At 29.8% G+C, this 26,005-nt stretch overlaps 1 protein-coding gene and 1 long non-coding RNA gene across 4 annotated transcripts; one reads left to right on the top strand and one right to left on the bottom strand.

Annotated features, from left to right (window-relative positions):
* The first annotated feature begins 8,292 nt into the window (after positions 1–8,292).
* Positions 8,293–14,283, top strand: LOC107614193 (uncharacterized). Of its 3 annotated transcripts, none has more exons than XM_016316425.3 (5): positions 8,293–8,450; positions 9,439–11,004; positions 12,766–13,172; positions 13,309–13,369; positions 13,640–14,283. In XM_016316425.3, the coding sequence occupies exons 2-5, from the start codon at positions 9,499–9,501 to the stop codon at positions 14,186–14,188; spliced, it is 2,523 nt and encodes an 840-aa protein (XP_016171911.1). In that variant the 5' UTR covers positions 8,293–8,450; positions 9,439–9,498; the 3' UTR covers positions 14,189–14,283. The 3 variants fall into 3 exon arrangements, with proteins under 3 accessions (XP_016171911.1, XP_020964300.1, XP_020964301.1); XM_021108641.2 differs by having other exon boundaries at positions 8,312–8,450; positions 9,480–11,004; XM_021108642.2 differs by lacking the exon at positions 8,293–8,450 and adding an exon at positions 9,052–9,171 and having other exon boundaries at positions 9,480–11,004.
* Positions 14,284–20,407: 6,124 nt separating this feature from the next.
* Positions 20,408–22,543, bottom strand: LOC107612313 (uncharacterized). The gene is made up of 2 exons (XR_001613690.3): positions 22,471–22,543; positions 20,408–21,224 (listed from the first exon to the last, which is right to left on the bottom strand). It is a non-coding gene; the product is annotated as an uncharacterized LOC107612313 (long non-coding RNA).
* Positions 22,544–26,005: the final 3,462 nt, after the last annotated feature.

Here is a 26,005-nt window from a genome sequence, read left to right as displayed (position 1 = left end):
GAATAATATTATATGACCAATAAATATTATTATTTTTTACTAGTTCTTTGTCAGCAATAATTTACATCATATTTACAGATGTTTTGCACACATAAATTAATAGGTAAAGTATGAGGAGCCAATGAAATATTTATACAATATGTACAATGGAAGTTTAGGGAGTATTAGAGATATAATCATTATTGTTACCTTTTCTCATCAGTTGAAGTTTTTGGGATGAGTGGTATTATGACATGGTATTAAAGCGTTAGATCCGAAAGGTCAAGAGTTCGATCCTTGGTGAACTCCAAATAGTTTAATATTTTGGGAAGATGTTTATTATCGCTAGTACTCGGATGTTCATTTTGTAACTCAATAGCCCATTGTACACATTGTACAAATAGTCCATTGTCTCCCTAGCAGGATCTAAATTAATATAGTTTACATTCATATTTTTCAGAGTTTGCACACATAAAATTAGTAAAATTTATTTATTAAAAATAATTTAGTATTTGTACTGACCAAATGATGACAAAAAATACTAAAAATTACTAGCACTTAAGAGTTTCTCTTAAAAAAAAAGTTACAACATCAACTACATGTATGTAGACCTAAGAACATTATATGAATAAATGATACCACAACAAAGCATTAAATAATTCATCATGAGAATAGCAATTTATTCTCCTAAATCAACTTAACGTTAAAGGTAATTTATAGCCTCTAAAGAACATAAGGAGAGGAGTTCATAACATCACAACTTCACAATATATGTGCTATTATAAATATGTGTACGAAGGTATAATCTCTAACTTAGTTCCTTTTGTGAATCATGCTAACTTGAGCGTTGGAGTTCTTGTAAGAACACCTCCACCATTAAAATGATGAACTCGAGACATTAAAAATTTAAAATAAAAAGATAATAATAACATCATGTCTCTAACTTACTCTTTATAATTTTATTCAAATAACCTCTAAATTCAAAAAGTAAAAACACTTCCAAACACATGCATATGCATACCATTGTTTGATCTCGCATTAGTTAATAATCATATGCTGTTTTTCTTGTTTGTTTCAACTTTCAAGTATCATTTTTCACTTTATTCCTTCGGTCAATCTTAATCCAAGTTCTAAAGTCATGTCATTTTTAGCTCCTTATAATTACTTGGTTAAATTTCTTTTCGGCGGTAAAGTATTCTAATAGTATACCTGAAAACACTAAATTACCTTGCAGTAGCCTTTAATAATTATTTCATTCTCACTCATTGGTATATTCAATGCATCTAAAAAAAAAATTAAAAGCTAGGTGTTAAAAACCTCTGTGACGTAGTATTCTCTTGTAACAAAGTCTTTATGATAAAAGTGTACCTTTCTCTAAAACAAAAAAAAAAGTCAAAAATGAAAAAAAGAAGTCAAAAATTAATTTATTCTAAAGTTAAAAATAAAAAAATTTAGTTAATTTATTAGATTATATGTAAAATTTGTAAATTTATAGATGACTGAACTGTCACACAGTTGCTAAGAATTATTGACGGCAAATCGCCAATATCTACCAATTTTACCAATGGCCAAAATGACTCTAGGAAAAAAGAAATAATTTTTGAGTTATGCTAGGTAACTAACAGTTTTTTTGAATAATATGAACAACTATCAATAAAATAAAAAGACACTATATTTTTAAATTATCTACCTAAATTTTAATATTAGAATAATCATTACACATCTAGTGAAATGAACATTCAATATATCCATTATTCACATTGTTTAGTATTTTCATTGTCTCTATGTACTTTTCTATAATTTTCTGTTCAAATTACTATAATGACAATTTGTAGTAGTACTATGAATCTATGATGGCAATTCCTAAGTGATCCGTGATTTCATGCCGTTTTTAGCATGCAAAGCAATTAATTAATTAATCACAAAACGTGGCCAAGTACAAATTAGCTAGGAACACACCACCTAATGATGCCAAAATGCTGGCTGGCATTTCAAAGTAGCAAAACAGTCTTTGAAATTGAAACCCCCTCTTTTAGCTGAAAAAAAGGGGGGGGCTCATTATCATGATTATGATTCTCATCAACCCTTCAAATGGTGGCAATTTACATACCCTATTGTATTTTATAACCTTTGATAGCTTATTATTGTTAACAATAATGTTGAATGAAATAATGAAACGTCATGTCGTCCCTCTCTTGCAACTTGAAAAACAAACACATGCAAGAGCATCTCTATCTTCCTTCCATCTCATAAGAGAGACCCCACTTCTTTACATGCTTTCATGTCATTAAGCAAATGAATGGTCAAGCCCAAGGTCACCGAGAAATCATCCAATGTACCTTTTTGTGAAAATTATTCTCTCTTATACTCCCCCAAACATACATATATATACATAAATTAAATAGACCCTACCTTTATTTATATTTGCCAGCTAGACGTGAGAATCTTCTCCCTTGAATCGTATAATTTTCCTTTTGTCAAAATGCTCAAATTCAATTAACAATTTCAGATTATTTTCTTATATTCTCACTATTCTAAGGCACGGTTACGTTGGGGCCGGATGTTTAATTTGCGCATGGCTCCTTGCAGTTCCATAATCAATAATAATCACAATTTAACGTGGTGATAATAATATAATGTCGCCTATATATTGTGATGAAAATATTTAATAACAAAAAAATATAGCCCAAAAGCAATTAAAATTTATTTTATTTAATATTTGTTAAATATTATAATAATTAATAAATATTAAATAAAATAAATTTAATTTTTCAAATATTACCAATATTATGACATGAGAGTAGAAAAGGGAGTTAGATATTTAGTCAGAAATAAAAATTCAGATACAATTAACTTTACGTATCGTTAAATAATTTAAATAATTTAATTAAATTTTTATCTAACCACTCTTAATTATCAATTTCACGTTAAATTAATTGTAACTAAATTTTTACTTTAGTCAAATTATACATGATAACAACATCGTAGCGTGGTAGCTAGGTGGGTGGAATTATTTATTTATTGATTGATTTGGGGTGGCAATATATAGGTGAATAGCATACTAAAAAATGCAAATGTGAGCAGGGCCTAGTTATGGAGGGTATTTACATTTACAATTAGCATAGCGACAATATATAGTAGATAGTAGAGAGTACGTACAAGCTGAGAAGTAGTGATGATAAATAAATGTCAAGTCTTCTTAATGAAGGGACAGGCTTTCACAGTTTCACGTCCACCACTTCAGACTCAGAGTGGCAGTGCCGTAAATACAGCTCAACTTGAGTCCCAAAATTAAACACCAGACAATGTAAGAGTACCAATCCTAGTTAGAGTGAAAGGCTGAAAAGAAAAAAAAAATCACATCATTATTATATATGGATTAAATTAAATAATATCAACATAAATTAAAATAAGAATAATATTTTAAATCAGTCTCTAATAAATTATTAGTTAGATAATTTAATTTTTAATAAAATTTAATTATTAAATCATCTTTTATTTTTTATATTATTAGATATATTAATTTTTAATAAAATATTATATAAAGTAATCTTTAACTATTATTATTATTATTTAACAAAAGACATAGTAATTTTTAAAATATTTTAAAATGATCAAATTGGTACTTCTATGCAGATGAACAATCTCTTATAGGAATAGTTTATTTGATAAAATAAATATTTTGAGACTACTTTTGGAAATTAAAATTTTCTAAAATTTAAAATGTCCAACAAAAAATTTACTATCAAATTAAAAATATAAGTATTATTATACATTTGATTTATTAAATTTTATAAAAATTAAAAATCATTTTATATATTTTTTTATAAATAAAAAGATTGATAATATAAAATGATAAAATAATACTTGAATATATGCTATTAAATTATATATTTATAACTTATGTTTACTTTTACCAAAATTTGACATAAATAATTTTTATTATAGGTGATTATGACTTACTTAATAGTAAGATTAGATAGATAAAAATTAAATTATAAAAAATATAAATATATAATTTATTTTAGGATAAAGTATACTTTTTGTCCTTAAAGTTTGGTAAAAGTTTCAAAAATACCACTAAGTTTTATTTTGTTTCAATTTTGTCCCAAAAATTTTCGATTTGCATCAAATATACCATCGACGGCTAAATTTTCAAAAAATTTACGACCAATCTAACAATAATGCATGAAAATTATGTTTGATTTACTTGTGTTGAGGGGTTGTTATTATGAAATTGTTGTTGAATCGATTTTAAATTTTTTGAAAATTTAGCCGTCGAGGGTATATTTGATACAAATTGAGAACTTTTGGGACAAAATTGAAACAAAATAAAACTTAGGGGTATTTTTAAAACTTTTGCCAAACTTCAAAGACAAAAAGTATACTTTATCCTTTATTTTAATATTATATTGACCAAATCTATTTCTTTTTACTCATATAAAAATTTAAAAAAAAAATTATATCAACTATTTTTATAAGCTGTATTAACAATTATGTTTGTATATGTTTAATTTTTTTTCTTTATAAATGTAATTATTGATACATAGTATGTTTACATAATTAATTAATAATAATTACTACCATACCATTTTAGAGTAAATTACGAAAATGAGTTTAAATGAGAATTTGTACATAAAAACAATAATGGGGAAAAGAAAAGATTGAAAGGGACAAGCATGGAAGAGTGGAGGAGTAGTGAAGTGCATGTGTATGTTTGGTTGCTGCGGTGCGGGGGCCTAGCAAAAACCGGAAAAATGGTGTGTTGATGTCTTGATGAGATGATGGTATTCAATTGTGTGTAGCCATAGTATGTCCTATATATGTAGGACCTATACCCTTCTTTATAAATATTATAGGGTTTCTGTGTGACGTGATGGCATGACCTCACTCTGCTTCTCCTCTTTATTAGCCTTGTTCTTTTTGTAGTCTTTTCTTCTTATGGTTATTTCCTTTTCCTTTTCATTTTTAGCTACCCTCTCTTAACCGCCTCTATTAATACTACTTCTTATAGTTTCTTAATCACCACTCCATCGTTGCCATAATTAATTAGATGTTGACAATAACCCAAGCTCAATTAGATCCTAATTAATTAAGATATATAGGTTAAAATTTTTTACATATAAAAAACAAAGACTATGCAAACTACCCTTGATTAAGAGGCCAGACCTATGTTGCCATATATATCATATCTTTGGACTAATTAGTAATTGATGAGTCAAGTTTAGATGATTTTCTTTGGTTACAAAACATTTTTGATTTATTAACATCTCTAACCAGAGACTTAATTCTATACGGAAATATTTGGTAACCAAAGAAAATCAATCAAAAATAGCCATAACTTGTCTTATTTAATATTCATTAATTGTTGCGATAATTAATTAATGTTTAATAAGGTAAATTCTGACTTTTTTTTGTCTACCTAACATTACCCAATTCTATAATAATAGACTTAATACACATTATTTAGATTTGGCTAAAAAGTATTTTAATGATAATAATTAAGATGATCAATCATAAATATTTTTCAACAGCATATTAAAAATATAAATTTTTATCTTTTTAACACACTATATATATAGATAGATATATACATATATACATCTTAATTTTTAAGCACAAACCTAGTTCATTAAAAGAAAAACTCATGTATAGATAGATATATACATATATTAAACCCAGTGATATTTTGTTATGCAGTATCAAGTCCTTTATAAATTAGAGACAATAATGCAACCTAGTATTGCCTGAAAAGGGCAACAAATTGGAAAATACCAGGGTTGGCAATGACAGCAACGTAACGAATGGAAATTGCAAAAAGCTTATGAACAAGTTTGGCAGGAATATGTATCATGTACAATCTAGTATTAAAAAACTTTATGATTACTATTTTTCTTAAAGTTGCTATTTAGTGTACGTGCATATACATCTTAATCTAATTAAGGAACATTCATACTTTTTTCGAAATTAAGAAAAGGAAACTAAAAAGAGGTTGGGAGGGAGAGGGAACTGGAGATAACGTCACCTGTGGATTGTACTGAGTTTTGAAAGAAAGAGTGAGAGTTATGGGGCTTCGAACCAACACCAACACCAACACCAGCAACCATATCTTTTGCTTAACGGCAGTGATAATTCTCCATTTACCGATACACGATACAATTGAAACTTTGAAAGAAAAGCCTGTTCTCTTCTTCACACTAAATTCCTAGCTACCTCATAAAGCCTGACACTTCTCCTTTATTCTCTTTCTCTTCTTCTTTCTCAATCTTCCCCCCACCCCACATATATCATTCTTTTTATTTTTTAAATTTATTATTAATTTACGTTTATAATACTAGTTACCCTATAAATTTACTTCCTCTCGCGCAGCAGTATCTTAATTATTTGTCACAGTCACACAACACAACATTATGTCATCAGCACCTGTTGTTCTAGATTTTCTTAGCTTCCCATTAATGGCCTCACTCCAAGCAATCCCCTCCTTGCATAAATTTCTCCTTTAATGGCATTATAAATATTTTATTTTCTAAAAATAATCAAAAAAATATTCATTTGTTTATTTACCAATACTTTCAATTACGAGATATTATTAATTGAGAGCGTTGTGTTATATATACTCCAAATTTGACAATCTAAATTAACAGGCCGCATAATTTTCAGAGGAGTGTTAGGGGACAGTAATTTTTGTGAGTTGTCACCATCAAATAACCATCAATGATGATTTTAATGGTGTGAGATTTCATCCAATGATTCACTTTTCTTTGCTGGTCAGAATTTAATAAAGTTGTTGGTCCCTAGACTTTTCTTTATTATTATTATATATTTTGTTATCGGATATATCGTTATATTATTTTTTTAAAAGTTTAAGTGGGTTAGGGTTGGAAAAGATTTTTATATAGATTTTTTTTATTGTCTTATACTTAAATTTTTTCTTTTAAAATTTAATAAAGATTGAACTCAAAACATTTTAGTCATAAAAATTTTCACATTATATTATATTATTTTTTAAAATTTAAACTAATATAAAAATTAAAGTTAACATGAATTATTAATCTCTATCAGAACATACAAGTGTAATAATATATTAATTAAGGTCTTGAGTAGTTGAGTGTTGATCCATGTACGTACATGTATATGCATGTGCGTTGATCCATGTTGATGGAGGAGCGAGGGTTGTGATGGCAGAATGAGTCTCATAAAATACAGCAGATTGAATAGTGTGAGTGACCCACATGGTCCAAACATTAAGTTGACCTCTGATCAGATAATTACGTTACGTGGCATAAAATGATGAGTTAGTAGCGGTGGTTATAACTTATAACCATCATTACTATTTCGTTGATAAGATGTTGTAGCCTTGTAGGGTAGGTAATTAAGTACAATTCGTTAGTAATTTAAGTAATTATTAATAATGCAGTAATGGGATTAACGAGGTAATTAAGTGGGGATATATTGATAGTACATTAGGACAGACAGAGAGCAGGAGGCAGGGAACAGCAACATCACTGGCACTGCCACTGAATATGTATATGGATTGTTTGAAATGAATAACACTACCACACAACACAGACAGCTGTACCCACTCAACTTTAATTTTCTTATTACCTTGCTTCGCCTTGCGGACCATCTCACGGCATTTCTGTATTTAACTATTTATATCATCAAACCTAACACTACTTTAATTTTCTGAACCTTATAATTATTCAAGGTAAGAAAAAAAATTAAAATTTATTTTATTTAATATTTATTAATTATTATAATAATTAAATAAAATAAAATAAATTTTAATTATTTTTTTGTTATTAAATATTTTCATAATTTAATATTTATTTTCTGGTAAAGTCCGTAGAAACAATTAATTAATAAATACCATTAAATAAACTATCGTGTCAGAAAATAAGACAAAATTTGGTCACAGCTCTACTTATTCCGGTAATATTAAGGGATAATAATTAAAGTTTTTTTAAATTTAATATTTATAATTATGTATTTGTTATTTTGTTATATCTAAAAAAATAGATGAGTAAGCAATAATAATAATAATAATGAGAAAACAAACACAGCAATAAATTAAAGCAATATGAAGAGAACAAACTAACAGAATCTCAAAAGCACAGAGCTTCTGGGAGTAGAAGAAGCTGAGGGAGAAACGCAAGTGAAGGAAGGGTCCACACTCGTTGAATATTGAGCACACGGAATTTCTTCTCAGCTAATGTTCTTGTAATTAATAAGCATTAGTTAATTAATCATGTATTAAGCCTGGAACTGCAACTTTACGTCAATTTAAGCGTGAAAGTGTGAAAGGGTAAAGAAGGGGGCCATGATAATGATTGTTGACTTGTGGTGTATGTTAGAGAGATAGCAGCTTCTTCTTCCTCCTCCTCCTCCTCCTTCTTCTTCTCAGCACCTGAATTCTAAGACGCTGTGTGCCTCCATCACCAACTTCACATAATAGCTTACAATAAGAGAAGGTAATATCAAAATGACCTAAAACTCCCTCTTCTCACAGGTTTCCACTACGCTAGCTCCATAATCAACTTCACGTTTTCCTTTCTTCTCTTCAAACCTGCTACTACTATTATATTATTGATTATAATATTTATTTATTATTATTATAATATTTATTTATTTATTTATTTATAATTTTATATTATTTCCTTTTCTGTGTCGTTTCGGGCTTCATGGCTCTGCGTCGTTTTCCCTCTAGTTTCCACGCACGTATCTTCTTCTTCGTCTTCATTTTTTTCCACCTTCACCGCATGTATTACAAAGATTCCTCCACTTTTACTCTAAACTCTCGAACTAACTTTACTTTTTTAGTTTCAATTTCAAAACAAACGAGAAAATAAGCCTTCTTTTGAGGTTTTTATATAGATATATATTATTTTGGCTAGATTTGGTGACTAGATCTCGAACTAGGGTTTCAGTAGGTCGTCGTTGTGATACTCATCAAACGTATGATAATTAAGGGAGCCTTGGGCGCTTCTAGTTGGGTAGTAGTGGAGGTTGTTCTTCAATGATGTTGATTCAATCATTGTTATTGCCGACAAAAGCGGATTGGGACATTGCACTGTTTGGTGGGGGGTGAAAAAAAGAAAAGCATCATCACCATCATCATGTTGGAGCTGTTTTGTGATTTTTGTGTTTGATGTAGGAAGTGAGAATTTGAGAAAGAAAAGAAAGGCTCTATAGGTGAGAGAACATAGAATAACGTAACCCAGTAGTTTTTTCTTCGCTCTCAATTTTTTAATTTTATTTTTGTTTTATTTATGATGGTAGTTCCTCTCTTGTCATCTTTCTCTATTGAGTCTAGACTCTACAGTTCAACGTAATAATAACTCTTGTTCGGTTCAGAATTTATTTTATTTCTGAAATTATACTGAGGATGTGTATTTAATTTGTTTGTTTTCTTTTAAAAAAGATGTTATTTAATTTGCCATATAATATTAAGTGATGCAGGGTGAAAGGACTTAAAGTGTATATGGTTTTTTGGATGGTAGTGAAACTTGGTAGGTTGGAATGAGTGGCTTAAGGCCTGATCATCAGTCTCCTCATCATGTAGCACAGCAAATTCGGCGTGATAAATTGAGAGTCCAGAACATTTCTCACCATCCACAATCACAGGATTTCCCCAACAATTTGGAACAATTCAACTTGGATCTTCTTCAAGTAAGGAATGTTAGAAATGCACACAACATGCTTGATGATGAGCCTCACCCACCACCACCAGGTGTTTATTCATCACAAGTGTCCAATTTCTTATCAACGCCTTTGAACCCTTTGGAGTATCACGAACTAGCTACTGTTGCAGCAGCTGAACAACCTAGTAGTAGTTGCAGTAGGGTAATGATGCATCAAAGTGAACTGCGCAGTTTGGGGAATTGGAGAAGCAGTGCTAACAGTAATCAAGGGTGTGATTGGTTTGTAAATTATGCATCAGGAAGCAGTTCTATGGCTAATAATGAAAGCAATAATCCCAACACTACTACTCATTTGGCTACTGAGATGAATAATGTGTCTTATAACCAGCACTATGAGAAGCCTAGTTGTTACAATGAATTCACAGATGTAATTGCTAATAGAGAAATTCAGAAGCAATTGGGAGGAGGAGTACTTCATCATCCTTCTTCTTCATCATCGATGTCGCCTTTTTATCAGAATACTTTGCAGGATATTGTCAAGTCCGCTTCTATAAGTGCGCAAGGATCAGACAACATGGCCTCATTGATGCAGCAACCTGGCCATGGAATTTGGGTTGGAGATGGTAGTGGACTTGACCTTCATCCAAGCTATGGAAACCAACCGAATCAATTTCGTTGCGCCGGTGGTAATCCTTGGACGAATCGAACAGTTGACAACGCCCTTCGATGGAATAGTAGTCCACTTGGTTTCATAGACAAGAAGGATGATGAACACTCTGGACGACCTCTAATGAGCAATTCGAATCCTCAGAACTTGTCTTTATCACTGTCATCAAATTCACAATCAAAGACTTCTGTGTCTCAATTTGAGCAAGTGTCTGCATCTGATGATCTTCAATGTAAGGATCCTCAGTACATGAAGTATGTAAGAGCTTTCATGAAGCCATCTATAGTTTCAAGAGATTCTGGGAAATCACCTCAAGATCCAGTGGGGGTGCCTTCAAGCACTAGCTATAGGAATGTAGGTCCCCTTGGCCCTTTCACTGGTTATGCTACTATTCTCAAGAGCTCAAGGTTCTTGAAATCAGCACAACAGTTATTGGATGAGTTCTGCCGTATATCTAGTCCAAGATTTTCAAAATCACGTGATGTCACACAAAGGTTATCTGGAGAAGCTAGTGCTTCTACTTCTACTGATGTTATCACTGTCGATAATCAAACTGAGGCTGCAGCAAAAGAAGGTAGCAATTCAGGTTCTTCATCTTCTATGTTCCATGGTGCAAATGAGAATAAAGCAGATTGGGGAACCGGGAGTGGTTCTTGTCTATCTCCTCGGCCAGATTACCAACAAAAGAAGGCAAGGCTCCTTTTCATGCAAGAGGAGGTTGGTTTTCACTCGCTCTAACATGATTAACCTGCTTTTATATATGATTTACTTTCCTATCTTTTTCATTTGGGCATATTGTCTGTCAAAAATGGAAAAAAGGCCTCTTGCTTTTACTGCACTATCTGCTATATAGCATTTAACAAATATTGAATTTGGGGAGCATAATTGCATCCTTTTTCTTAATATCTGATTCAATTTATCTTACTTTTTCTCAGTTTTTTTTTTTTTCATGATTTTCTGTTTTGGTTTACAGTTGCATCATTTTGTTCCTCCCTTGTGGAATATAAAGGGGTGTTCCTTTCTATGGTCGTATTAATATGATGTTTCTTGTTGAATTGTGGCTCTTGTCTTGTCTTTTTTAAATAAATAAATAGATAAATAACGTGCCAAAGACTTTGATTTTTCGATCCTTGGCAAATTTGCTGTAGAAGAATGAAAGAGGAAACCGGTAAGGTCCAATAATCCTAACAATGAGTTGGTTTTATTATATGTTATTATCGTGCTCTGGTGTATGTATTTGATGTTATAAATTACAAAACACCAAGAAGCCAGAGAGAGAGAGAGATATGACCGTTTCTTGTGAAACATGACAAATCCAGTTGAACATAAACTAAACTAATTATCCTTGGTTATAGATTCTTAGTGCATAGACTAATTGTGTTCTATAAAATGTTCATTATTCAACCATTATTCATGGATGTTCCAATGTTTGCTTCCTTATTCCGTTGGATGCTTCTCCCTTTCTTTTAGTTAGATGTCAAAATCATATTTTGTAAATTTTCGTAGTGAAAATTTGCTTGATTTAGTACTTATTTGTTTTAAAGTTTGGCAGCTCAATCGAATCTCTCTGTGCATGTTGACAAAAAACAATATAGAAATGATAAAATATGAATTCTTGGTGTATCATTTTTTAGTGGTTAATTCTTAACCTCTCTTTGTATATTATTAACCTAGAGATTCTGGATATGATGTAAATAATTGTTCCAAACAAGAAATTAAATTAGCTCCTTACTCGTTATGGAATTGGCTGTATAACTTTTTAAGAGCTATTCCTTATCTTGACGGACATCATGATTGTAGCGTTTTTGGACGGATGTCTTTAGTACTTCAATTCTTTAATACTTGAAAAATGTGTTTGTAGTAAAGTTACTTATTTCATGAATCCTTCATTCTCCCCAATAAATTACATTCCCTATAAGAATATAAATAACTGATAAACTCAGTGATGTGCATTTAATTTGTGGATTATTTCCATATATCAACATTCAGCTAGGGTCTTTTTGTATGCCCAAGTTGATGTATCTCCACAATAATCCTGTTCTTGGAACAAAGATTCAGAAGAAAAATTCTTTTATGTTGTTTTTAGCCTGGACCCTATTCTATGTTGTTCTTGCATCGTTGGCAAATTCGGTATGTAATGTTTTACGGTTCTACTCATGGTTGGCTTTGGGATAATGCAGTTATGAAGTTATTTTGTTGCTAATATTGGCGAGTATTTGTCATTAGTTCCTGAAATTTTATTATTCTATCAACTATCTAGAGGTCCAAAGTGTAAGAAATAGAACATGGCCCTAAGTGCTTAGTTTCCTTCATATTTGTTACAATCTTACAATGTCGCTTTATTAGGCATGCCGCAGTTCCTTGATAGTCACGATATTTGTTTGTAATGAATGATTCTTGGGTTATGCTAATGTTAGACTTCACAAATGCTTTATCCAAGAATATGACACTGCTGCATTATTGGGCCATGTATGATAGGTTACAAGGAGATACAGGCAGTACCATCAACAAATGCAGATGGTTGTTTCATCCTTTGAGTCAGTAGCAGGTCTTAGTTCCGCCACTCCTTACATCTCCTTGGCTCTTAAGTCGGTATCGAGGCACTTCAAGTGCCTCAAAAATTCCATCTCAGATCAGCTCAAACATATAAGTGAAGTGTTGGGAGAGGATTTCTCAGTACCAAGAACCAGTACTTGTGGTAAAGATGACACCGCTAGCATGGGAAGATTAAGTTGCATGGACCAAAGCTTTCAAAAGAACAAATCTGGGAGGGGTGGCACCGGCCTTGTTGAACCCCAGCAACATGTCTGGAGGCCCCAAAGAGGCTTGCCGGAACATTCTGTGGCAATTCTCAAAGCATGGTTATTTGAGCATTTTCTTCACCCGTATGTTCCTCTTTCTTTCTCTGTTTCTCTCCTTTGACTCTTCTTTCATGTATTAGAAAAAGAAATAAAAGGAGATTGAATTTTTGGTACAGTTTTTTATTATTTATTTACTTTTCTTGTTTGAATTTCATTTCAGTTACCCCACAGACACTGATAAACACATGTTGGCAACACAAACAGGTCTTTCACGAAACCAGGTGGGGGATTATTCCTTTCAAATTCATCATTTTGTCTGTTGGTCTTTTTATTCAGTTTGTTGAATTTGTAATCTACAATGTTCATATGGTAGCTTTAAACAGTGTCATAAACTAAGCATTTTTATTTTCATATTTTCATCCCATGCAAGGGAATGGGACCAGTCAGTATAAATACTTTACTATGTAATGAAGAATGAGTACAAGAAACATTTCTCTTTAGTTTTTACTAACCGAAGACGCACTAAATATGTAACAAACTGATTAATGTAGGTGTCGAATTGGTTCATCAATGCTCGAGTCCGAGTGTGGAAGCCAATGGTTGAGGAAATACACATGCTTGAAACAAAAGGCACAACAGGTGCCAACAAGAACAACAACAATCACCCTGGTACTGAAAATGAGAGAGCTTGTGTTAATGAAGATGGTTCCAGCAGCCAACAGCATAGAGTAATGGAGGGGACTCAAAGCAAGTTCGACATGCATTCTTTGATTCCTGAGAACCAACAGCAGTCTCACGAGTGTATGGAACTTGAAATGGAGTCAACAACCAATGAAGAACAATGGAGCCAAGAGAAGAGGTCTAAATTGGAATGTGAGATGAGTTCAACAAGCATGGATGAAGGGTCACTCATGATGGGTTTTATGCCATATAGCAGGCGTGATCATCAGGTTGGTGGGCTTGGATCTGTGTCACTAACATTGGGTCTAAGGCATGGTGTTGAAGCTGTTGTGCAAAACCAACAGCAACAACAACAGTTACAAGAGGAGCAGCTTAGGCGTCACTTTGGAGGACACATGATCCATGATTTTGTGGGCTGATTTTAATTATCTTAATTACATCAATATATTATTATTATTATTATTATTGTAACTAATTAACAAGTTGAGATATTAATTAGAACACACCCTTTGCTATTATTGTTGTCACGTGTTAGTGATATGACAAACGAAAATTTGTTACCACCATTATATTTGCTTGAAAAGGAAAGGGAAGTGCTTTATATGGGAATTGTAGAGAATGTGTTTGTAGTCATGTTCTTTCATTCTTTTTAGTTTTTTTTTTTTTTTTTCATGCTAACATCCAATAATTCTGATATGGGAGTTTGTGGGCTAAAACTTGGAAGCAGTAGTAACATTTGTGATGTGATTAGTACTGTTTGAGAAGGATGGCTTTGAAGGCAACAGTTGCTTCTGGATACATGTTAAGAACAATTTTTCTTGGATTTGGATCTTCTAAAGTTTGAATTTCACTTTAGAGAGTAAAGTGTGATCTCTCACCATTGATTTCATAGGTAGAACCAAAAATAAACATGAAAGGAAACTATTTAAGGATAGAAGATTACACTTTACTCTCTAAAGTGAAATTCAAACTTTAGAGGATCCAAATTCATTTTTCTTGTATGGCGAAGCTTATGTATTTTTCATATACATAATCAAGTTGATGTTTTTTGTCACGTTATTGTGTAGGTGTTTACTACGGTATAGGTATCGGTACTATAAAAATATGAACAAATAAAAATATATCTAAATTATATGTTATTTATTTTTTTAAAAAATATATTATATTTTATTTTTACTCAAATATCTTTATAATTAATTAATAAATGACAAAAATATTTTTTTATTAACTTTTACAAAATGACTTAAACAACTTTATTTTTATATTTGACAAAGTTATCCTTTTAGATTTAACAAATATTAAAATTCAATTATCATCATATCAAACAAACATATATCATATATAAAGATTATTAGAGATATAATTATTAATATTATCTTCTCCTATTAATTTAAATTTTTTAAATTAATAGTTTCATAATATAATATCAGAATTTTATATTTGAATAATCTTTAATATTGTCTTTTTTTTATCAGCTTCAATTTTAGGATGAGCTGTGTTATTTACCATGCATGTAAGGAAATGTGAGGTTCTTACCCGATAACACTAACTTTTTTGAGAAATATTGTGGCAGATTCAGCGTCGAATCTTATGATACCAATCTGACAGTACATTAGATGTTTTTGTTAGCACGGCGTGTCACATTATATGTATGGGTGTACAAATCAATAGCAGATGGGAATAATTTTGTACTCATCCTGAAAAGAGAAATTACTTGCTTTTCCACGTTGCCATTACTGTTTTATGCACAATATTAACTAGCAAATTGAGCTTATATAAGAGCCATGCATATCGATTTGGGTTTAATTATTAGAATAAATTATTATTTGTATCCATAAAAGATATAGATGCTAATAAATGTATTCATATAAGAATAAAACGACAATTATAACCACAAAAGATGGCTTATATATGCCAAAAGTATCCTAACAGACCAATTACGTAACCAACGTTCGGGTACTTTTGGCACACGAAGGTCATCTTCCGTAATTACAATTGTCGTTTTATTTTTATATGGGTACATTTGTCAGCGTCTGTATATTTCATGGGTACAAATGATAATTTATTCTAATTATTATTAGCCCACTAATTAAACAACGTTAATTTGTTGGTAAAAGATAAAAACTTACTTGTACTGCTAAAAATGATGAATACATGAGTTTTTATGCCTTTTATTTATATACACTTTTTTTACATATTCTTTTTTAGAGTGAACTAGAATAAGATCTGCACGATACGCGGAGCGTTAAATTAATGATAATATATAATAAATATTAAAAATTATTATATTTTGTAGAATTAAATTAAATGTGTAAACTAAAGTTAAATTTAAAAGGTATTTTATTTAAAATAATTTGTAGTGCAAAAGATATGTTCTTCATGAATTGTTGAGTTATATGCATTTTTTATTGAGTTGTTTGTTCCATCTTTGTAAGTATGTTCTTCTTTCGAATATGTGTCTTGAATTTTTATAGTTTTCTTTCTTCTTAATCTTTTGATGGGTATGTGATCTTCATCTAATGATATTAATGTTGGCGAAATTAGTTCTTATAATCAATGAATAATTTAAATTAGAAATAAAAATGATGTCTAAAATAACTAAAATAAGTGATTTTTTTAGTATTATCTGTTTTATTTGTTGTAATGAGTGTTGAGGTTCAGTATTTTTTGTTGGAACAAATATTTTGGTAAGAGTGTATTGTTTAGAACTTTCTTTCAAGATTAAAATAATTTATATTGACTTCAAATATAAGTGAGGTTGCACAAATTTTTCAACTGGGGTGGTGTTTCAATGTCATTACTTTTCTGGAGTGCTATAAGATTTGAAACAGTTATACACAACAATTTTTTGATTCGCCATCAAATAGTACAAAAGTTGTTGTACCACTTTGATCTGAAATTTTTTATTGAATTTCGAACCTAAAATAAGTATTGAGTTAGTAACTAATAATTTGATAGATGGGATTATGAAAAATATATAGAGTTAACTTATTTTGGATAGTGTGGTGTTTGATTACATGTGCCACAAATGTAGTTATCTCCTTTTTCATATGCTTTCTTCTTACACTTTTCACTTTCAACATAATTATCTCCATTGAGTAAGTTTGAGATGGTGTGTAGTTCGGAAATAATTTTTTTGTGCTAAATTTGATGTTATTTAAAAGAATAGTAATAAGAGACTTAGTCCAAATAATATGGAATTTGAATATTTGTAACGTAAAATTTATTATGGTTAATAATATTATTATGACATTTATAATATAGATGTTTATTACATTGAATGAGTTATTTATAGAAATTAATAAATTAATTATTAGAATCATAAATTTATTGTATTGTTTACAACGGTAAGATATAATAATATAGAAATATGAATTTAATGTCTTTATAAGTTATAAATTTGGTTTGACGCTATTAATTTCTAATTATTTTTATTGGTAATTATTGTATTATTTTTTGTATTTTTTTTTTGCTGATTTGGAAATAATAGATGATTTGGCAAAAATTGAGTGGTTGATTCTAAAATTTTGCCAAGTAAGCGATGTTGCTGACATGGCATTAGTAAGAGAAGAAAGATGTCTTAAAAGTAATATGGGTAAACTTATGTATCTAGTTTTATATATTAAGAATAGATAAATAGATAGATAGATACCCAATCCAGCCCCTGCCAATTACTTCGAAAAGATTATGAGACCTTTAACAAAAAAAAATACCCAACTCGTCCCTTAAACTTTATTTTGATGGGACTGATTAGTCCTGTACAAAAAAAAAAAATACTGACATAGGGACTAATTAGTCTCATAAAAGTAAAGCTCAGGAGTCGGGTTGAATTTTTTTTTTATTAAGAGTCTCATTGTCTTTTGAGATAATTGTCAGACGCCTTTAAAATTTTTCTCTCTTTTCTATAACATTGAATATAATTTTTTATATTCTCTTATTTTTTTATAAATTATTTTCATACAAAAAATAAAAAATACATAAAACATCCTAAACAAAAATAATAATACAATATTTCTCGTAAATTGTAGATGTTTGTATGTATGGCCAATTGAACATCAATAATATATAGGTTTTTTTTGGTCAAATAATATATAGTTCAATTGCCGCCAAAGTAATCATTTTGATACCACGTAGCTAGTGTCTTGGCCTTTATCTATCCAGAATTCCAGATAACAAACTTGTAACATATGGCAATCTGTTTCTTCCACATTCGCAGAGGTGTTTTTTTTTATGGTCGGGTTAACTGCAAGTCTCCAATGCTAGTAACTACAGGATCTAAAACCCATTTGAGTTAGGGGTCTCAACATTCACTCTACTTGCAGATATATAATTCAATTTGTAGTGAATAGAATAGAATGAGGATAAAATTTTCGTATGGGTTGGATAGGGTGCAAACTGTTCTTTAACTCTATCTGATTAGTCCGTACCTTATATAGAAATATGTTTTAAATAGATATTACACTAAAGATTTTTCATTAAATACAAAAAATTCTTAACTAAATGAAGATCATTAATTGATAATTTAATATTTTTTTACAGAAAAATCAGTTTAAATTATATAATTTTCAGATACTCGTAAATTAAGAACAGATCGGATTAAGAACGGATAGTGTTAAAATTGAACTTATATAAAAATTTTAACCCACAAGTAAAGTTAAAATTGGATTCAAATCCTATTTTACCTTACCTATTGTCACCTCTAATTAGAATCCAATGGATTCTAAATTTGTCATCACATACAAAAAGTAAAAGGAAAAGAAAAATTTTCGTTTGCATTTTGGTTTTTTTACAAAAAAAAAAAAATTAATTAACTCTCAAGGTGAAGAGATACTACATGGATTTTCAAACAATTAAACTAGATTTAAACATAATTCATACTTGCACTTAGTTTTCTAATCGACTAAATATTATTTGAATATTTGAAAACTCAAACTTATTATTAAGAAAAACTAATACTTAAAATTCGAATAAAGATATTCTTTACATCTAAGCAATTTTAATATTTAAGTTCATCCAAGTGATTTTAGGTCACATTCTTTTTTCATTTTTTTTCTTCTCTCACGCTTCTTCTCTTCTTTTCTTTTCTTCTCCCCCACGTTTCTTTTTCTCTTCTCCCCCACGCTTCTTCTTCTTCTTCTTCTCATGTTCGTTTACGCACGGAGTGTCTTCTTCTTCTTCGCTTCCCTCCTCCTCTTCATTCTCCTTCTTCTTTTTCGCGTTCCTTCTTCTTCACGTGTTTTCTCCTTATCGTTATTCTTTTGTCGTTGTTGCTGGTTTGCTGCTGTATTTTTTTGTCTTTTCCTCCTTCTCTCTCCGGTGAAGAAGCAGTAGAAGGTGAGGAGGAAGAGTTTTGAATTATGCAGAACAGAAATGAACCGAAATGACCAACATCACTAAACCGAAACACTAATCATGTACTAAATAAAACGTGATAAATATCCAATCAGCAAGAAAATATTTCTGCATGCACAGGGACTCAACTGAACACACTAACAATCAAGTGAATCAAAATGAGCAACTCTACTGAACCAAGCAACATTCATGTCTTGAATAAAACGTCATAAACATTAAATCATCAAGAATAGCATTTTTCCATGCAAAAAAAGTCAACTAAACACAGAATAATCATGTGAACCAAAATGACCAACACTAACAATCAAGTGAATCAAAATGAACAACTCCACTAAACCAACACTATTGATGTTCTGAATAAAACGTGATAAACATTTAATCATCAAGAAAAATATTTCTACATGCACAAGGACTCAACTAAACACACTAGCAATCAAGTGAATCAAAATGAACAATTCCACTTAACCAAGCAACATTAATGTGCTGAATAAAACGTCATAAACATTCAATCATCAAGAATAACATTTTTCCATGCAAAAAAGTCAACTAAACACATAACAATCAGGTGAACTGAAATGACCAACATCACTGAACCGAACACGAATCATGTGTTGAATAAAACATGATAAACATTCAATCAGCAAGAAAAATATTTCTGCATGTACAAGGACTCAACTGAACACACTAACAATCAAGTGAATCAAAATGAGCAACTCCACCGAACTAGCACTATTGATGTTTTGAAAAAAAAAGCGTGATAAACATTTAATCATCAAGAAAAATATTTTTACATGCACAAGGACTCAACTGAACACACTAACAATTAAGTGAATCAAAATGAGCAACTCCACTGAACCAAGCAACATTCATGTGCTGAATAAAACGTCATAAACATTAAATCATCAAGAATAACATTTTTTCATACAAAAGAAGTCAACTGAACACATAACAATCAGGTGAATCAAAATGACCAACACCACTGAATCGAACACCAATCATGTAAGAATCTGCGTGCGCGAAGAAGAAGGAGGAGGAGGAAGAGGAAGAGGAGGAGGAAGAGAAGAAGGAAGAAACGGAAAAGGAGAAGACGAAGATGAAGACGAAGACGAAGAGTTACATTATGAAACGCACGTGTGATCAAGCTCCTTTAATGAGAGTGGTTTTTGTTAATGTTTGACCTACTTGAATGAACTTGGATAAAAAAAATACTTAAATGTGTAGCAAATCTCATTTAAATATCTACTAAGTATTTACTGAATTTTGTATATAAAAAGGAAGAAAGAGTAGGAGATATAAATCTATCGTATTATTGGAGAAAATTATGTACATGTAGAAACATAAATTTACATTGATCAAAGGCAATACACATGTTATTATGTTAATATAATATATACATGCATGATTAATCATAAGACACAATTAACACTTTAAATATACAAGAGAAGTGTACACAAAAATCATACAGATAACATTTCTCTATTTGTAATGAATTTGGGTATCCTTAGGCATAACTTTCAAACCAAGATACATAATTGCATGCGAATATATATACATGCATGCTAGTATGCTGCTATACTACCATGATGTGGATAATATATATCTATTAGTAAAAACTTACTTGTAGTTAAGTTCATGTAAAGTTGATAGTTGAGAATCGTTAAATAATTTGTCAAATTTGATTAAATTATCATCTAATAACTCTCAATTACCAAATTTACATGAAAATAACTGTACTTAAATTTTTATCTTATATATCTTATTTTTATGGAATATTATAAGCATGCATCACACAAGTACAGTAGTAACGGTTTCTTCACGGTTGGCCAGGATGTGTGCCGCCGTAGTCCCTACGAGGAATACGGTGGTGATCACTATCATCCGTGACAACATAGCCGGTGCCCGGTCTACCATATTCCTTTCGAGGAATACGGTGGTGATCATTATCATTCTCGTCGCTCAGTTGTTCATTCTCCTCCTCCTGCGGGTTGCCATGCATTTCTTCCGCCTCTAACTTTCTCGCCGCCATGGTGGCTAGAGAAGAGCTTGCCACCATCAACAGGAGTGCAACTACCAGAAGCTTCTTCATTTTGGATTTTTGATACACTATGTGCAGTGGTAATAATAGAATTAATTAGCTTTGATGATTTAGATCAAGAAAAGGAGTAAAATCATAAGTATTTGATACATTTTTGCGGGATGATTTAAAAATTCAAATAAGGGATTGGAACAAAAGAATATAAAGCAAATATACAAGATATAGTTAGAACAACAACTAATACCAATTGTTATGGTTAAAATATTGTCAACAAATTCGTAACTGCTGCTCAATATTCTTTTCATGTATGCATACTTTTTAATTTCTTTATTAAGTATAATCAGCTTCTACTTTTTGCTAGTATAAAGTATGAATTTAATTTTAATATAAGTATAAAATAATTTTATAATATATACATTTAATTGTATAATACCAATTAAAATTAATTACTTTTTATTTTGATGACGGGAATAATCATTAAAAATAGGATACGATTATATAAAATATTTTATATTATTAGTGTTTTAAAATTAAATTTATATAATATTAGTTAAATTTTGAATAAATTTATAAAAAAATAACTTTTAAAAATTTAATGTATTAAAAATTAAACACGCGATATATAATTTACATGCATCAATAATATAAAATATTTTAAGTAAATATTTAATCGTATATTATCATATAATTAAATATGATTAAATTTTAAATTCACAATTTTAAAAATCATCTAATAAATACATGAATATATATACTTCTTTGATTTATTTTATTGTTTTCCCTTGCGAGCTAGGGTGACAAAACCACCGGAGCATGTTTATATCCTTTTCTAACTAATAATAATTATAATTATATTATATAAACTACGCAAATTAAATTAAAGCCTATTAGAGATACAATTATTTACATAATCTTTTATGAACTTAAAGTTTTTTAAAAAATAATATTATAATATAATATTAAAATTTTTATAATTAAAAAATTTAAAATACAGTTCTTGTTTAATTGAACTTCATTCAAAAGAAAAAATAAATCAATATAAGATAAAAAAAATTTATATAAAATTTTAAATAAATTTAAAAGAGATTTTTATTTAAAAAGTATGTTAGAAATATAATTATTTATATAATTTTTTTATATTAACTTAATTTTTTCGGAGAAATAATATCACAACGCTATCAGTATATTTGTTTTGAAAAATGGGACTGAAATAAAATTAGATAGAGACTATCCCATATATGCATATAAATGGATAAACTTACATATGATGATCTGTTCCAAAATATATAAAAAGCATGCTTATAATTAACTCACCAGAGCGAAATATATAACTACTCTTTGGATATTTTGTTTCAATGTATGTATGTATGAAGAGAAGAGGCTCATCAAGCTAGCGCTTAAATAGAGGGAAGAGTAGGACTAATGAGATGGAAATTTTTGAGAAGTCAACTTCAAATAATATAATGGTGTGTCACCAATGAGGCAATTATCTTAAGTGCGATGACCATTAAAGTTCTAATTAATCTAATATCAAATGATGGAATGTCTTGTCCAATTTTGTATGTGGCCTAAATAGGAAAGTTCCACCTGATTCGGGGGTATTGGATGGTGGTTGATTAATTTGTGATCGTTAATTTCTCCTTTAAGATATTAAAATCTGGAGTAAAGTATTTTTTTTTTAAATATTTAGAATAAATTTTAAAGTGGTTGCTAATATTTAAATCGTTTTATTTAAATTATTAATATTTTAAAATTATCTTAATATTATTTTATCGTTAAAAATCTGTTAATAGAATTAACAGTAAAATAAAATTGAGACAATTTTAAAATATTAAAGACTTAAATAAAATAAAAATATTGGAAACAAAAATAAACATTATTCTTAAAAAATTACCAAATCAAAGTAATTAAAATAAAGTTTCGCTACACATCCAAATATTTTTTACAATTAAGTTGGCCTAAATTCAACAAAAATTACTTTCATTACACATAGCATGTACATATGTGTGTTTCATTAATACAAACATATCCTTCTTCTTCTTCGCGTTCCTTCTTCTTTGCGTTCCTTCTTCTTATTCGCGTGTTTTCTCTTCATTGTCGTTCATTTATTACTGTTGTTGTTGCTACATTTTTTCCCTACTTTTTTTCCTAGTAATTTTACAGCATTGATTTTTTATTTTTTTATTTTATTCTTCTTAAGAGAATGAAACAAAAAGAAATATAAAAAAAACAAGATGAAGAAGAAGAAGCGACAAAAGAGGAGGAGGAGAAAGATGAAGTTATGCAAAACTTATAAGAATAAAAATATATCGAAATTTTTTAACAATAACATATAAAAATATAAATTTTTTAGTTTTACACCGAAATTTTGCTACAAAAGCACAAAAATATATTATTTAATGCTACATTTTTTCTTCTTCTTTTTTCTTCTTTTTTTATTTTTTATAGTTGAATGAATGTAGGTTCATTCCCTCTATATTAATTTTTTGTAGCATTATGTAATTTTTTTTTCTTTATTTAATTTTTTTGTGTTTTTATTCTTGTGAAGAGAGTAAAACGAGAAAAAAAATGAGAAGATAAAACAAGAAGAATAAGAAAACAAAAAGAAGAAGAAGAAGAAGAGCAGAAGATGAGGAGGATGAAGATTATCGAATTATGCAAAATTATTCAGAATAAAAAGTACACACAATAACACATAAATTTTTTAATTTTTACACCGAAATTTTGTTATAAATATATACACAAAATATTTTTTTAATGCTGTATTTTTTCTTTTTTTTATTTCTTTTTTTCTTTTAGTTGAATGAATATAGGTTTATTATCTTTCTAATAATTTTACAGCATTATGTATTTCTTCTTCTTCTTTATTTGATTTTTTTTATTCTTATCAAGAGAGTAAAATAAGAAGAAAAAGATGAGTAAGAAAAAAAGAATGATAATGATGACGATAAAAAAGAAGAAGAAGAAGTAGTAGAAGATGAGGAGGAAGAAGAGAAAAAAATTTGAATTATCCAAAACTTATCAGAATATGACACACCAAAATTTCTTAACAATAACACATAAATTTTTTAATTTTTACATCGAAATTTTACTACAAAAATACAAAAAAATATTTTTTAATACTACATTTTTTCTTTTTTTTTTTTCTTTCTTTTTTCTATTATGCATATAAGAAGAAAAAGACGATAACGATAATAATGATGATGGAGGAGGAGTAGAAGAAAGAGAAAAGGAGGAGTAGAAGAAAGAGAAAAGGGAGGAGGAAGTCGAAGAAATTCAAATGAAAAAAGAAAAAAAGAGAAGAAAATAGAGGTAATGGTAGTAATGACGATGATAGTAAAAGTAAAAGAGAAAGACGAAGAAAAATATGAGAAGAAAAATATGACGATGAAAAGAATACAGATAATACAAAAAAAGAAGAAAATACAGTTTTATATATATATGTGTGCGCGCGCGCATTAAATAAAAAATTTGTTGAAAATAATAACACGTAAATAAAATAAATTAGATTATAACAATTTAATTGAACTTAATTGATTAAATGATTTAGATATTAAATTATATTATGAATTTAATATTTTTACGGAATTATTGTGGTGTCACAGACTTTTATTTTAATCAATGTTTATTATCTTTTACATTTAATTTTATTATTTAAGCAATGTACTACTCTCCCCCTATGTATCCGTTGCTTTTCCTAATTGAAATTTTAGAATAAAGATTTAGAATTCATAATAGAATTAAATTTAAGATTTAGATTTAAAATTTGAGATTAAAATTTAGGATTTAGAATTTTAGATTTTAGATTCTAGAGTGGTTAAATTTAGGATTTAAAAATTTGTAACTTAAATTTTAAAATTAGTTAAAATTTATCTTTTTTATTCTACAAATTTATTTATTACTTATCATGATCAATTTAAATTTTTTTATCTTGATAATTACGTTTTCACTTTTTAAATTTACTAAAAATTGTACTAGCGATCGAGAATAAATATGATTTTGGTTATTTAATTTTTATGTTATGTATGTAGACTAACAATAAATAAAAGGGCAATTTACGTTATTAAATTGTTTCACCCTCAATATTACGCAAATGCATTGTTTCTAAATTCAATACGCAAATACATTGTTTCACTATTTTATATAAATCGCTACTGGCAGTAGCGGTTTACAGGTGTGCATAAACCGCTACAACTAGCCGCGGTTTATGTGTGTGAGTGTGTGAGTGTAAACCGCTGCTGACAGCAGCGGTTTACGTGTGTGCGTGTGTGAGTGTAAACTGCTATAGGCTATAGCGGTTTACATATAGTGTGCTGAATGGGGCTGCCTATATAAACCATGGAGGGGCCAAATGTGGAGAAGTAGAGTGTTATTCACAAATGGAGGGGGAGGATAGTTTTGTGGCTCTGGTTCATTGTTCTGGAAAAATTCAAAAGAGCAAAAGGCATGGTGTAAAATTCACAGATAGAGAACCGCTTAGTATTTTTATCCGATCGTCGAATACGTTGGCAGAGATTAAGCTAAGCATATTACGGAAGCTCGGTACCTGTGGGACGAAGTGGGTAAAAAAATTATTTTACAAGATTCCCATTGCCGTTGTGTCAACCGGTGTAAGATATGAGACCTTCGTGATCGGGTCGGATGAAGACTTGCAGGTCTTGTTTCACTGCAGGCGTAGTTTTCCGGAGGTGAGGATACCTGAGCTGCTTGCGAAGTTGGAAGATAGTGTGGATAGCTCTGGGGCATCGGCACCAAATCCTCAGTCGACCCCAGCTGGTGGTGCATCAACATCGATACCTGTGGTAGCAGCGGCAGTTCCGAATGCTGAGCCCGAACATGCTGGGGCTGT

Source organism: Arachis ipaensis, chromosome B8, assembly GCF_059453495.1.
Source record: "Arachis ipaensis isolate K30076 ecotype BB chromosome B8, ASM5945349v1, whole genome shotgun sequence".
NCBI classification, from domain to species: Eukaryota; Viridiplantae; Streptophyta; class Magnoliopsida; order Fabales; family Fabaceae; genus Arachis; species Arachis ipaensis.
Note: the sequence above shows the minus strand (reverse complement) of the source record. Positions and strands in the feature narration are given on the sequence as shown.